The 15,713-nt window shown below is 47.4% G+C and overlaps 1 protein-coding gene across 1 annotated transcript in view; it reads right to left on the bottom strand.

The window, feature by feature from the left end:
- Positions 1 to 15,713, bottom strand: part of pde11al (phosphodiesterase 11a, like) — a 392,598-nt gene that overhangs the window by 270,026 nt on the left and 106,859 nt on the right. The window contains exon 2 of the mRNA XM_038797237.1: positions 13,677 to 13,835. Coding sequence (XP_038653165.1) covers positions 13,677 to 13,835 — 159 coding nt within the window. The remainder of the gene's footprint in view (positions 1 to 13,676; positions 13,836 to 15,713) is intronic.

Raw genomic sequence — 15,713 nt, 5'->3', positions numbered from 1 at the left:
CCCCCCCCCCCTGCCCCCCGCCCTTGCCTCCGCAACGTTGATTTCAACATACCCCTGGATGGCAGTCTTCAACCACTCGCAGACCTCCTCATCTGCCAGCAACCCAACATCCAGACTCGACTGTGGGGATGAGGCACGTCACCCGGTCCACTCTCAAAGTTAGGTGGATTGGCCATGCTAAATTGCCCGTAGTGTCCTAATAAAAAAGTAGGGTTAAGGGGGAGGCTGTTGGGTTACGGGTATAGGGTGGATACGTGGGTTTGAGTAGGGTGATCATGGCTCGGCACAACATTGAGGGCCGAAGGGCCTGTTCTGTAAAAAAAAAGGGGCAGCACGGTAGCATGGTGGTTAGCATAAATGCTTCACAGCTCCAGGGTCCCAGGTTCGATTCCCGGCTGGGTCACTGTCTGTGCGGAGTCTGCACGTCCTCCCCGTGTGTGCGTGGGTTTCCTCCGGGTGCTCCGGATTCCTCCCACAGCCCAAAGATGTGCGGGTTAGGTGGATTGGCCATGCTAAATTGCCCGTAGTGTCCTAAAAAGTAAGGTTAAGGGGGGGGGGGTTGTTGGGTTACACGTATAGGGTTGATACGTGGGTTTGAGTAGGGTGATTATGGCTCGGCACAACATCGAGGGCCGAAGGGCCTGTTCTGTGCTGTACTGTTCTATCTATGTTCTAAATCCACCCAGTGCAGCGCGTGGTCTGAAACAGCAATCGCCGAATTGAGTCGACTACCGCCGCCTGCAACACCTTGTCCACCACAAAAAAAGCAAATCCTGTGCACTTGGGAAAAGTACGAAAGGTTCTTCGCCCTCGGCCTCCCAAACTTCCACAGGTCCATCCCTCCCCCCACCACGCACAATCAGCTCCATGAACCCCTTCAGCTCCTTAGCCACCGCCGACACCTTCCCCAACCTCGGGCTCAACCGGTCCAAACTTGGCTCAAAAACTGTATTAAAATCCCTCCCCTCCCCATGTCCAACCAGTGAAATCTTCCCCAGCACCTGTCTCAAACTCCATACTGTCCCAGTTTGGGGCATAAACATTTACCAAAGCTAGCGGCATCCCTTCCAGCTTCCCACTCACCATCACGAACCTCCTCCCCGCTCTGGATCTGCCGCAACATTCCCCACCTCAAACGCCACGCCACTCGTCAGCATATCCAGACCTGACCTACCCATCTCTTCCCAACCTTGTCTGATCCCTTATCTTTAAATGCGTCTTTTGTTAAAAAGCCACGTCGCCTTTAGACTCAGGAGAAAAAGCTCTCCAGCAACCACAAAACCACCTCCTCACACCTCAAAAGTTCAATGTCCTCCTTCTCCTGCCAATCCACTTTCCCTCAAAACTCCGTCGCCTCCTCAGGCATACCAAAATAATATTCTCGATTCTGGAAAGTCACCCAGAGGCAGGCCAGGAATAACACTCCAAACTTCACCCCTCTTTTTAATGAGGGCAGCCTTGACCCAGTTAAACCCAGCCCTCCTCTCCATCAGTTCTGCACCCAGGTCCTGATACTCCCTCACCTCGTTCCCTTCCCAAGTGCACTTTCTCATCTGCCTCGCCCATCGCAGAATCTTTTCCTTGTCCAAGAAACGGTGCAACCATGCTACCATCGCCCTCGGCCGCTCGCATGCATGCAGCCTCCTCATCAGTGCCCTGTGTGCTCGGTCGATCTCCGGGGACGGTCAAAGGCCCCCATCCCCATCAGCTTTTTCAACATCTTGGCCACATACGTGCCGGCCTCTGCACCTCCCCACGATTCCCACCAGGATACCGTTTTGCTGGGACAATGATCCTCGTGTCCCATAAGAGAATACTATCCTCCATAGTTAGTTCAGAGAACTTAGAAGAAAATGCTTCAGCTCTGCTGGAAGCTATTGTCATTGCCCACCATACAACATCAGCTTAGTGTTAGCCAGCAAAGGTCTGTCTGCGTCCACAAGAAGCAGTCACAGGCAAAGGGTCCATAAAGTTGAGGACCCCAATGAATTTGTCCGTCATGCATGGGTTGGTGGCCATCACTGGCAGAGGAAGACAACTGAATGTATCTGCATTTGTAATTTGTGTCCTTGGACGCTGTTCAAAAGAGAACTTGTATGCGGCTGACAGAAGGGCCCAGCGCTGGATCCATGCGAATGCTATTGGTGGAACCCTCCTTCCCCTCATGAAAGAGACAGAGTAGCGGATTATGGTCAGTTATTATGACAAAATAGCAGCCATAGACGTATTGATGCAATTGCCAACACCAAAAACTACAGCCAGGCCCTCCTTCTCAATATGCGCATAGTTCTTCTCGCAGCCAACAGTGTCCAGGAGACAAATGAATTGGACGGTTCGGGCCCTCACCCATACAATGGGACAGGACCGCTCCTGTGCCATTTAGTGAGGCATCACGTGTCACATACCGTGGCTTGGACGAGTCGAAATGAGTCAGCAGTTTCAAAGAGAATAAGCGGAGCTCCATCTCCTTCAAGGCCATCGCCTGGGCTGCACCCAAAACCCAGGGCCTGTACTTTATCCGCTACCGGGTGCAGTCTTTCGCGATTGATCTGGTAGCTCAAAGACACAGCCTCCTTGGCATGAAAGATGCATTTCTCCCCTAGAAGACAGATGCCATGCTCCAAGAATCTTTGTAACATAGCCTTGAGGTTCCACAGATGCTGCTCCTCCGTGGCCCCAGTGATCAAGATAGATGACAACGCTTGGCAAGCCGCCCAAGGTGCCATCAGGCGCTGAAACACAAAACATGCCAAATAAAACTGGATGCGTTTGCACAGTATGTTGATATGTTGGTATGTTGATAGTCACATACTTCCGTGAGGTCTTGTCCAAACGTAGCTGCAAAATAAACATTTCTCATTTCGAATTTGTATAGGTTGATCCACCAGCCAACGCAGCATAGAGATCCTCTATCTTGGGCAGCCGATAACGGTCTAAATTAGAAGCCTTGTTCACCATTAACTTGTAATTGCGGCACTGCCCAGTCAGTGAAACACACTGGTGTGGTAAACCACTGTTGCACCTGTATTAGGTGATGTATGGTAAGACCTGTACTACAGGTACGACGGTAGTCCCTGCCTGCTGGCTCCACCCAGTAGGCAGAGTTTAAATATGTGTGTCCTCCGTGCAGCAACCATTTTGCCAGCTGCTGTGGGAGGCCACACATCTTAGAGCAATAAAGTCTCAGTTGTATTCAACTCTTGTCTTTGTGTAATTGATCGTGCATCAACCGGCCGGATGATTCCCAAACTTTCCAACCAAAACTTGTCTCAACCTTCCCCACAATGGTGTAAGTGAATGGCCGGGCCCGAAATATGGAGGTTGGGCCTCCAGGTCCCCCTGGATAGTAGCCATGGCCCTTTATTGGTACCAAACCCGGCCAAAAAACTTTGGGGACCTTGTTCAGCACTGAGCCTAAAGCCCCTCCTCCGTCTCCACTTGAAAAACATATTGCCGATCTATATTCAATCCCAGGGACTGACCACCGTAAACCACTGAAGCAAACGTAGACCCCACTATGTGCAAACACTTACCCATATATGTGACCAACCGAGCTGCCATGCCAGTCAACGACAAGGTACTCACTCCCTGCTTGATCTGGTCAACTGTGTGTACCAAAACAGCCGTTCTAATATCCAACTCCATCCGGAGCAAATGTCCATTGACCTGTACTGAATTACAAATCGGGGCACCAACCTACAATTGAGATGCATCTTGGCCTCATCCTCAGCCTCTTCAGGGTTGTCCAAATGCAAGGCCATACCATGGGTTCAACACCCACTATGACCAGGGAGCCTGAGGTGTCATCTCTCCTGCCTTTGCCGGCTATGTCTGAACTGATGTCCGCGCTTAATGCAGGTGATGGAATTGCTGTCAGCGGAATACTGGGACAACGTGCAGCATGGCACCTGGCCATGTGACCAAATGCTGGAATCATTGTGGCATTCCTTCCGAGACATAGAGGAGCCACGTGGGTGTAGGCGCTGGACAATATTCACTTCCATACCCTGTAATTCTTGATCACCTTGTGCCACACTCTTGAGATAGGGAGATTTGAAGCGCTTGTTGAAATGTGGGGCAACTTTCGCCCAGAAGTTTCTTTCATTGTCGGTTACCCCGCAGACCCAACGGTCACGGAGCATATCCACTAGAACAGTTCCGTACTCACAATATTCGGCGATCTTTCGAAGTCAGGAAACAAATTCTGCAACAGACTCCCCGGTGGGCCTCTCCAGCATACTGAACCTGTATCGTTGAACGCTGAAAGACGGGGTTGGGTTGAAATGCTGTACAACCAACACAACAAATTGGATGAACATCATCAAGTCGGCCGCCGCCGCCGGAAAAATGAGGCCTAGATCACTCCAAACGTATGGGCCCCGCAGGCCATCAGCAATATTACGGTCTGACGCTTGTTTTCTGTGATATTATTGGCTCTGGAGAAGTAACGCATTCACTCTGCGTACCGATTCCAGGTTTCCATATCAGGGTCAAAGGCATCCAAATGTCCAGAGGCATCGTCAATCACCCAACTTTGCAGCATGGTCCAGAAAAGGGAAAAAAAAAAAAATACTGGGAGGTAGCTCAGCTGGTCAGGTGACACATCAACAGCTCCAGGTTTGCTCTCGTCGCCAGTTTAATGCACAGGGAGCCCAAAGTCAGCAAAAAGTAAACAACTTTTATTTTACAACAATTGTGTCCATGATTACCAGTAGAACCTCACTAGGTTCTTTCTCTTGTCAGTCAGTTCCAGATTGGCCGACCTTTTATAAAATTACGGGTAAGCAAGAAGCCTTGTTCGCCATTAACTTGTAATTGCGGCACTGCCCAGTCAGTGAAATACACTGGTGTGGTAAACCACTGTCGCACCTATATTAGGTGATGTATGGTAGGACCTGTACTACAGGTACAACGGTAGTCCCTGCCTGCTGGCTCCGCCCAGTAGGCGTAGTATAAATATGTGTATCCTCCGTGCAGCAGCCATTTCGCCAGCTGCTGTGGGAGGCCACACATCTTAGAGCAATAAAGCCTCAGTTGCATTCCCCGCCCCTAGCGGGGAAGCTCGTACTCCTCAAGGAGCACGGGTAAAACAATCAGCCTCACACCATATACCCGTCCAGGTTATTCCAGGTTCTCATTTTAAAAGCAGCTATTGGGTCCTTCTTTCGGGATCAGAAATACCATGTCCCATCACTCCACGACCCTTCCGACACCTACCCGCAACCCACTCACAGATCGCGATCCGCTCTTTGAAAAACCCTGGTGTAGTTGATCGTGAAGAGAATAGCTATTGATTCCAGAATGATAACAATGGTTTGCTTCAGTGGGCAGAGAAGTAGCAATTGGACTTCAATTTGGAAAAATGCATGGTAATGCATTTGGGGAAGGCAAACAAAGCAAGGGAATCCTCAATAAAAGGGAGAAAATTGACAGGGATTGAGTAAGTGAGAAACCTTGGAATGCATGTCCACAGATCCTTGAAGGTGACAGGTAGGTAAGGTGGTCAAGAAAACATATGGAATGCTTTCCTCTATTGGGCAAGTATTGTATATAAAAGCAGGGATGCAGGGATGGAAACTGTATAAAGTGCTGGGTTATGCCACAGCTGGAATGTGGTGTACAGTTCTGGTCACCACATTACAGGAAGGACATGATTTCTCAGGAGAGATTGTACAGGAGATTTACAAGGAAATTGTCAGGGCTTGAAATTGCAGCTATGAGGAGAGATTGGACAGATTTGGGTTGTTTTCCTGTAACAGAAAGTAAAGGGTGACCTAATTGAGATGCAGAAAATTATACAAGACAGGAAAAACTTGGGGTGGAGTTTTATGGAAAAATGGCAAAGTGACATTTTAGATGCAAAGAAATCAGTATGAATCTGGCCCCAGGGGCATGATCCAGATTGCAATCTTTCAGCATTTTGATAAAGAAAATTTCCCCACATGAAAAATACCACACCTGAGGTGGAAAGCATCTGATTTGCCCGCCCCAGGGTTCATCTAAGCACTTCAATCAAGGGGGCGTTCTAATTAAATGGCTCCACTTGATCTCATTCAAGACAGGAGGATGGCATCTCGAAGACCAGCTCCCAGAGTTTCGGAGTGGAGCCCTCACTCGATTGCTGAATGCTGTGGATGAGAGGTAGTCCACAATTTACCTACAGGCTGGCAGGAGTTCCTCCAACAAGGTCACCAATTCCCCCGTGGGAGGCGGTGGCAGCACTGGTCAGTGCCAACAGCCAGACCAGGAGGATGGGGATTCAATGTTTGGAAAACATTGGATGATCTACTACGATCTGCAAGGGAAAGTGCCCCCTGTCTCCTCGCACACCATCCTTCAGTCCATCCCGAAAGTCATCTCAAACCCATATGCCACCACCCCAAAGGATCCAAGCATCCAACGTCCCAGCATCAGCCTTAAACTCCCCGCCTCACCACTCTTATCAGAAGACTCCCTGCTTAAGAACAGTGGCCACACATGCCAGTTGTTCTCAACCTGATTTTCCAAGTGTCAGGCTCACATTGTCCCCTTTTGTGGGTGATTGGGAGGAGTGAGGGAGGGAAGAGAGAGAGAGAGCGAATGAGAGATCGAGAGAGAGAGAGAGATCGAGAGAGAGAGCGAGAGAGAGAACCAGAAGCAGAGACCAAGATAGCTTGCAACAGAAAAATGTAAGGAGCCACTGCACCTTGGTTGCGGAGGGGTCAAGAGGCTCGGGGGAGGTAGGTGTGTGTTTTTTGTCAATCAAATGACATGGTGGTCCTATTGAACAAAGCAGGAAATGAAGAGGGCATCCCTGGTCCTCCTGCCCATGCAAACCCTCTCCCCTGCCTGGCGTCCGTGTCACCCATCCTTTGGCTTCTCTTCAGCCTCTCCCTCCACTCCCTCCTTGACTTCCTCTTCATCAGAGGAGAGATTCCACTCCTCCTGGCCATCATCAACAAAGATGTCACCCAGCTGATGCACCAAGTTATGTAGGGCACAGAAGGTCACGGCAACACAAGCGAACCTCTGGGACTATAGTGCAGAACGGCGCCAGACCCATCACAGCAATGGAAGTGCATCTTAAGCAGCCCGATGCACTATTCAATCACAGACCAGATGGCACTGTGAGCCTCATTGTAATGGGTGTTTGCACTGGTCTCAAGCCTCCGCACTGGCATCATCAGCCAAGAGCTCAGCTATATCCCTTGTCCCCAATGAGCCATCCCTGCAACCTGGGGTAACCCTCAAATATCCCATGGATTTTATATTGCCCAAGGATGAAGCTGTCATGCACGTGCATGGTTCTCATCTGGTGGTCAAAGACCATGTGTACATTAAAGAAGTGGAACCCCCTTATATTAATAAATGAGACTCTCTAATGCCATGGGGCACATAAAGCCACATGAGTGACATCGAAGGTCCGCATCACCTATGGTAGACCAGCTATGATGCCAAATCCCGCAGCTGTCCCGTCCTGATGGGCCTGATCCAGTTCAAGCTTACTGTAGTCTGAAGCCCTGGCACAGAGTGCATCCATAACCTCACGGATGGATTTATGGGTGGATTACTGGAGGATGCCACACGGGTCACCCGTTGAACACTGGAACAATCCTGTGGCGTAGCAGTTTAGGGCTGCTGTGCTCTGCACGGCCCCAGGAACATGCACACGCGTACGCGCATACACAGTCAGGTTGGTATCTCAGCCAGTTACTTCCAGACCCTCCGCTCACCCTTTGTCCTCCGTCCTGGATGCAGCAATTCCAGCACCTTATCCAGTGGCTAGCACTCAAAACACATGTCTGGTGCCCTTCCATCGCTTTACCGGCCCCAGTCAATGCCGTCACCCCATCAGAGCCATCTGTGCAACCTTCAAATTGGCCCACTTAATTGTTTACCTCATGTAGGGGTCAGTGGCATAGGGGTACATCAGGCTTTGCCCTTCGTCCAGTGAGGGCAAAGCAGTTTCATGACCCAGCCACAGAAAAGTTACTACAGTTAGGAGGGCGATAGTTGCCACCCACCCAGGTCCACAATAAAACAGGGAGATGGAGCTGTGGTTACAGAGTGGGGATGCTGTGCGCAGCGGGAGTAGGAGGAGGATGACATTGACCCACCTGAAGGCCTTATCCGCCATGTCTTCAGAGAATACCTCTCTTTGCACCACCCCCAAGAACAATGTATGAGGCACCTGTGAGTATCCAAGGTGGTGTTCATAGAACTGTGCCACTGCCTTCAATATGACCTCCAGCCTCACAGCCAATGTCACCATCATTCTCAAATTCATCCAACTAGATGCTTCCAGGCTAGAGCATGTGACATTGCAAACATTTCCTCGTTCAACATCCATTGCTGCATCTGAAAGATGATGGAGGACATGTACAGCGGGAGAGGATACTTCATCATCTCTCTAACCAGAGAGACAAAAGGAGTGAGCATGTGGCTTTGCCAGGGTGGAGGGACTGCCAGTTGTGCAGGGAGCTATTGACTGCACACACGTAGCTCTGCGGGTCCCAAGTATAAACATGAAGAGGTACAGGACCCACAATGGTTTGCATTCTATCAATGTGTGACCATACCGAGACCATCATGAAGATTCATGTCCACTATCCTGGTATCAGCAAAGATGTCTTTCTTCTGAGAGAGTCTGTAATTCCTGCCATCTTTTGGATTACCACATAGAAACAAGCACTGGGAGACAAGGGATATCTTTTATATGCATAATTCGGAACACCTCTCCACCAAGCGACTACACAAGGACAATGCACCTGCAATGGGAGCTATGCAGCCACTAAAATCATTGACTTCCTCAAGCAACAGTTCCACTGCCCGGACCACTAATGGAAGCTTTATAACAGTGCTTTAAATCTTGTTCTGATGTGACTCCATTTTAATGCCTCACTTTGTGTGATCACCCACTCCCCCAACCTTCCATGTAAAAATTTAGGGATGTACTGACTTTTGTTCAGTGGACGTAGCTCTTGCCACCTTAACAGGAGGAGGAGGAGGAGAAAAAGGAGGAAGAATAGGATGAAGAGGAGAAGTCTTCAGGGACCCCTCCGTAAATGCTTAAATGAGACTCCGCTTCCATTAGAATGTCACCCCATCTCTGCCATTGCTCCATAATCCTCAACTCGCTAAGCATCTGTTATATATAATCACAATCTATAAATGGTCATTGAATAAACATATGGATGTTGAGGGAATAGCGTAGATGGGCTTTAGAGTGGTTTCACAGGTCAGCACAACATCGAGGGCCGAAGGGCCTGTACTGCGCTGTAATGTTCTATGTACTCTATGTACATTATCTTCTTGGCCAAAATCCTGCAATTAATCCACCAACAAAAAGGTGATTCCAGAACATATCCAACAAGGCTTTCAATAACACATGCAAAAATGACTTACTCCTCCTTAGTGTCAGTCTAGTGTGCATCTTTGCCGAGGTTTGTGCTCCTAGCCAGAGCCATCTCAATGGCTGCAGCATGGTTGATGGAACTGCAAATTGGCTTGTAGAACATTCTCAAGCTGCACTGGGCCTTGAATGTTCTGACTTTGAATGCTGCCATCCTGAGGGAGATCCTCAGGTTTGTGAACAAGGGAGCCATTGACACTCCTCTGGGCAGACCCTCTAAACCCTAGTAATCTGCTGGAGGATAGATTGTGCAACAGCTGCAAGACCTTTGCTTCTGATATCCATGCCTATGGTGCCAACAGAGCTTGAATGACAACTATCATGCATCGCATAACCTCCATCTGAGCTTCCACTATAGCACTGAGTTGCTAGGTGGCTTCTACATGTGCTGGGCTGACATGCTGTTGATCACCATTGACACACTAGAAAGGATGGGTTCCAAGCTCTGCACCAACTCCTATGACACGTTGGAGCTTCCACGCTCCTTGACAGTGCTAACAGACTGTCTGACAGGCCTACCAATACATCTACCATTTCCGTGTGCATCCATCAGCATTCTTCTGTAGGCTGCCATATCAAAGCACTCATCAAAGTCTCCTGTAGCAGAGCTCATCTGTGGAAAATTAACTAGTCTTTCCTCCTGGATGTGGATGTTAGGCCTGGTGACTCAGAGTATGCAGTTCCTGACTCTATCCTACTCCAAGTTATGTGCAGTATTGAGCTCATAGCTGAAAGTATCAGATCAGGTGATGGTGCTACCTCATCAGAGCTGTGATGCATCCCTTCATCCTTCCCCATGAGACTGCAATGTTGGCCAGGTAGTCAGTTCTTGGACAACTGAAAAGATGAGGGCCAGAGCAAGTGAGGTGGGCCAGGATGGGAGGAGAGGGTTAGGCTGAAGAAAGAGGGTGGAGTGGAAAGCAATCTGCAGCTTGCAATTCATCTCAAATAGCTGGTTGAGAGTGAGAATTGATTTGAGAAGAGTGTAAGGTAGAATTTCACTATCATTCTGAATATTCTTGCCAATGCCGGATACAAGATTCTTTAGTTAGTCCCATTTTGCTGATCCCTGTCTCCTCCAGTGGGCTTGTGAGATTTAGGTCACTCTGTTTCTGCTCAGTTCCTTTCTGTTGTGGGTCCCCTTGTCCTGCAAGAGGGAGGCAACAAATGTCCGTGAGTGTGCAGCAATGTGTTTGGGTGTTGTGAGAATATAGCTGGAATTTGTGATGGCTGCAGAAGATGGGTGTAAGATCACTCAGGTGTGCGAGGGTGAGAAGCTACATGTGGATGTTAGGTCTGAATCATAAATGCCAGATTGTGCTGATGGGTGATGGTGCATTGAGCATGTGCGACATGGGTCATGCATTAGATGAGAGATTGCATTTGAAGATGCATTTATGGACCTTGACCACTCACATAAGGTTACTCAACTTCTTGCGACACTGTTGCCTGTCCTGGAAGCCAGATTCAGGGAATTGACCCCCCTCCCCCCCCCCCGGCCATCAGATCCCACGTCCTTCTCAGGGGCATTCTACACTACCCCTTCCCAAAATACCCCTTCTGGGGAACCATAGCCTCACTCCTCCTATTGTCTCGAACATCATCTCTACAGAACTGGGAGCCCTCTCACTTGTCTTTTGCACCTTTTGGGGTGTTCCTTAGTGCAGCTTTCCTTGAAGAGGAGCAGGTTGTGTTTAAAAGGTGCAGGTTACTGAAACGTGTTTACCACACATAATGCTGGGTGTTACTCCTGATGAGTGTTCATCCAGATGGCAACGTAGGTCACTCTTGGCTGAAAGCTACAAATGTCAACAAAGTTTGTGCTGGACTTCCACTGACGGTATGTAGAATGCCTGTACTCCGAGTAGTTGCTGGATGACCCCTTTTGGTGGAAATGGCTGACTCCTGATCAAGAGGGGATGGGAGGCCCTCAATTCGGCTGGCCACATGGAATGTAAGGGTTTGAATGGCCCAGTCGAAAAGTAACATTTGAATGCAAACCAGACTAGGTTGCAGAAGTGGTTGGTGAGTCAAGTAATTTCATTTGAATTTCGATGGTAGAGCCCGGGGACAGTAATTCTGATTAATAAAAAAGGTTACATTTTCGGCCGCGAAGATCTTGGCAGATTCTAATGGTAGGTATGTGATTCTTATAAGGGGCTGCAGGTCATGGCATTTTTTGCACCTGAAGCATAAAGGTTTTCCTTTCTTTTCCCCCTGTCCATTCCATGCTCCACATTTTGTGCATCTGGCCCTAGAGTCATGTCCCTCCCAACACCTGCCATGGAAGTTGGACACAGCGCTGTTGGCAGTCAAAGGTTTTTTTGAATGTATATTCTCCACCACTGGGGAGCATTTTAACAAAAGTGAGTCTATCTCGCCTTCTACGCTGGAGGAGGCCCTTAAGGTGGTCATTAGGGGGGAGATTATAAAGTACACATAGAAAGGACTGCAAGGGCGAAAGGACTGCGAGGATGGAGTGGCAGAGGCTGGTGGACTCCTTCCTTGAGGCTGACCATGAATATTTGCTTACAAGTAGGAAAACGCTACAGGCGCAGTTTGATGTACTATCAACAGGTTAGGCAGTGATCCAGCTGCGACACTCGAGGGCGGCATTTTATGAACACGAGGAGAAAGCCAGTCACCCTTTAGCTCATCAGCTGAGATGTCAGGCTGCTTCCACGGAGATTGCACAGATAAAGGGCTCAGGCGCCAGTTTGGTTTCCATCCCATCTAAAGTCAGTGTTAAAATCCGCCAGTAAGTGGAAGGGGATAAGTTGGGGGAGGTAGGGAACATAGCGTATGCTTGTATGCAGATGATCTACTTCTTTATATTACGGTCCTGGTTTCCACTACAGATGAGATAATGAAGCTACTGAGGGGATACTTATCTCCCTAAATCCTTTTTTTTTACTGGAGTTAACAAATTAGTGTCCTCTTTTATTTGGGTGGACAAGGCTCCAAGGACCTTTAGGGAGTTTCCTCAGAGGGACAGGAAGGTGGTTTAGCTTTAACCAATTTGTTATTTTATTATTGGGCTGCTAATATCAAGAAAGTATTGGGGTGGCTTCGTGGTCAGAGTTCCATTCGTGGGTAAATGGATGAGAGTTCTTGTAAGGGCTCTAGTTTGGGTGTGTTAGTGATTGCCCTGCTTCAGTTCTCTTTGGCGAGAGTTTCTTCGAACCCGGTGGTGCTGTCCACCCTTAGAATCTGGAAGCAGGTCAGACAGCATTTTCAATCTAGCTCCATATCGTTGTTAGCCCCTATCTGCAGTAATCATCTCTTTATGCCGGCGAGTTTGGACTCAACGTTTAGGACATGGGAGTGGAAGGGTCTTGAAAGGCTTAGTAACTTGTTCATGGAGGGAAGGTTTGCCAGTTTTGAGGAGCTGTCGTAAAAATGTCAACTCCCTGCGATCAGTTTGTTTAGATGCTGCCTGTTTCGTGATTTTTTGGGGAAGACTATTCCTTCTTTTCACCTGGCATCACTGTCCTCCCTGTCCTGTCTGATAATTGTTTTTAAATTATTTTACAGGAATTGAGATCATGGTCATCTACGTGGAATGCGACTAAACACACCAACTCACTCTACTGGTCTGCCATTATTTTGCCTGGCTGAAAATTTGGGAGACCCAGCCTGGAACTCTCCCCCACTCCCTCCAGTAACTAAAACTATAAATGGAAGCAACAGCTTCCAGAAAGCTATTGGAAAAAATGTTACTCCAATAAGTAATGATGTTTGGCACATAATGTGAAGGAATGTAATTAACTTATTTCTTTAAAGCCAAATCCTATAAATCGAAGAATATTAGCATTCAAATGTACCTTGCAATACAGGGCAGCTAATATTTGCACCACAACAATATAATGAAGGCACTTTTAACCTGTTAAATACAATATTTATTTTTTTATATATAAATTTAGAGTACCCAATTCATTTTTTCCAATTAAGGGGCAATTTAGCGTGTTCAACCCACCTACTTTGCACATCTTTGGGTTGTGGGGGCGAAACCCACGCAAACACGTGGAGAATGCGCGAACTCCACATGGACAGTGACCCAGAGCCGGGATCGAACCTGGGACCTCGGCGCCGTGAGACTGCAGTGCTACCACTGCGCTACCGTGCTGCCCTACAATATTTCTTTTTAAACCAAAAGTCGCTTTTAATTCAAAAATTCATATTCATGGTATCTCTCCCATGTAGTACTAATATAAGTCATACAATTTACAACATAGAAAATTTATTATCAATGAAGAATTTGATCAGTGCCAGATAGGGGTCTTACTTTCTCATCATCATCAGTGAAAGGTACTCCTTCAGGGTTTTTGTTGATGGCTTGTGCTACCCCAATAGTCTCTCCATCACAGTTCTGGATCGGCATGCACAGAATGGACTTTGTCTTATAACCAGCCAGCTTATCAATTTCATCACTGAATCGGTGGTCCTTCAGAAATAAAAACAACAGGAAATCAGTTTGCAATTTGCAGGTGAAAACAAAAACAAAATCATTTTGTTCTTTACAGCAATATCAGCCAATCGTTTTAAAGTTACAGACAGTAAACCACACTGAACTATATCATCTATAAATGCTCAACATTTCTCCACCAGTAATTCCATGGAAACTGCAACCCATTCATTTTAAATGGATCAAGAAGTCTATTAAAATTTGGGACATGCAAATTTAACATGGGTTTGGGGGGCAGGTAAGATTTTATACTTCCTGCCCTGCAGATGTTAAACCTATTTCGCAGCTAGGAGGATTGCTCTATTGATTTTAGTTTGCCATCTGAGTAGAAAATTATAAATCTTCCCGAAAGATATGATGAGGCACTATTTAAAGACTTATAAGTAAGGTCAGAGCACGTGGAGCGAAGGAACATGCAACAGAATAAATAGCTTGTTGGCTTCCAAGCAGAAAGCAGAGAACAGGGGTAAAAAGTAGCTCTTCAGAGTGACAGAAGATGAGAAGTGCTCATGTTTTATGAGGCAGGGATCACTACTGTTCACAATTTACATTAAAGATTTAGGCCTTGGAATTAAAAACACAATTTCAAAATTTGTGGACAACACCAAATTAATCACCACCGAGGAGGACTGGAAAATTACAAATAGATATTAATAAACCAGCAGAATGGGCACATAGTTGGCAAATGAATTTCAACATGGTTAATTGTGAGGTAGTACATTTCGATAGGAAAAATAAGAATCTAAATTGGGTAGTGCAGAAAAGGCATCTGGGAGTATAAATACACAAATCATTAAACATAACATAGCAAATCAGTAATGCCATAGCAAAATAACCACTCGGCTTTACTTCCAAAGAAGTAAAGTTGAAAAGTAGCGAATGCTAAATGGCTATCAATCTAGGTTAGATCTTATTTGGAGCACTATGCATAGTTCTGATCAGAGTGCTATGAAAAGGATATAGAAGCACTGGAGCGGGTGCAGAAAAAAATTGATTTACAAGGATTATACCAGAATTGTAACAATATACCAATCAGGAAAAGATGAAAAGCTTGGGTTCCTTTTCTCACGAAAGGAGAAGGCTGAGGCACGACTTAATAGAGCTATTTTAAAATGATGAAAATTATGAAAATTGACAGTTCAACCCGTGACTGTAAGATAGTCACCAATAAAATTAAGTTGGGTATTCAGTACCTCGATGGGGAAGGAGATGCGGAAGGTGATAGAGATCAACGAGGGTCTGCGAGCCAAAATGGACGACTTGGAAAACAGATCCAAGCGACAGAATCTGAGGATTGTGGGTCTTCCCGAAGGGGTGGAAGGCCCGAGGCCAGCTGAGTATTTTGCCACGATGTTGGCAAAACTATTGGGGGAGGGGGATGATCCCTCCCGATATGAACTGGATCGGGTTCATCGGTCGTGGAGGCCTGGACCAAAGGAGAGTGAGCCGCCAAGAGTAGTGACTCTGCTTTCGTAGGTACAGTGTGAAGGAGAAGGTCCTGTGCTGGGCAAAGCAGAAGCGGGTTGTGCAGTGGGCTGGAGCTGGTATATGCATAGATCAGGACTTTACGGTGGAGCTGGAGAGGAGGCAGGCTGCCTTCAGCCAGGTGAAGAAGGCGCTGTACATCAGTAAGGTGCGGTGCGGCATAGTATACCCAGCTAAGTTGAGGGTGACCTACAATTCCAAGGACTTTTATTTCGGGACGGCAGAAGCAGTGGAGGAGTTTGCGAAGGCAGTAAGACTGTGGCTGAATTGAGAAGTGGTCATGTACTGATGTAGCCTCATGTAGCTGTATTTTTCACTGCAGTGGGTGTATGTGCTAAATGAGCCAACGTTGTATATACTTGGACAAGGGAA

Source organism: Scyliorhinus canicula, chromosome 5, assembly GCF_902713615.1.
Source record: "Scyliorhinus canicula chromosome 5, sScyCan1.1, whole genome shotgun sequence".
NCBI lineage: Eukaryota > Metazoa > Chordata > Chondrichthyes > Carcharhiniformes > Scyliorhinidae > Scyliorhinus > Scyliorhinus canicula.
Note: the sequence above shows the minus strand (reverse complement) of the source record. Positions and strands in the feature narration are given on the sequence as shown.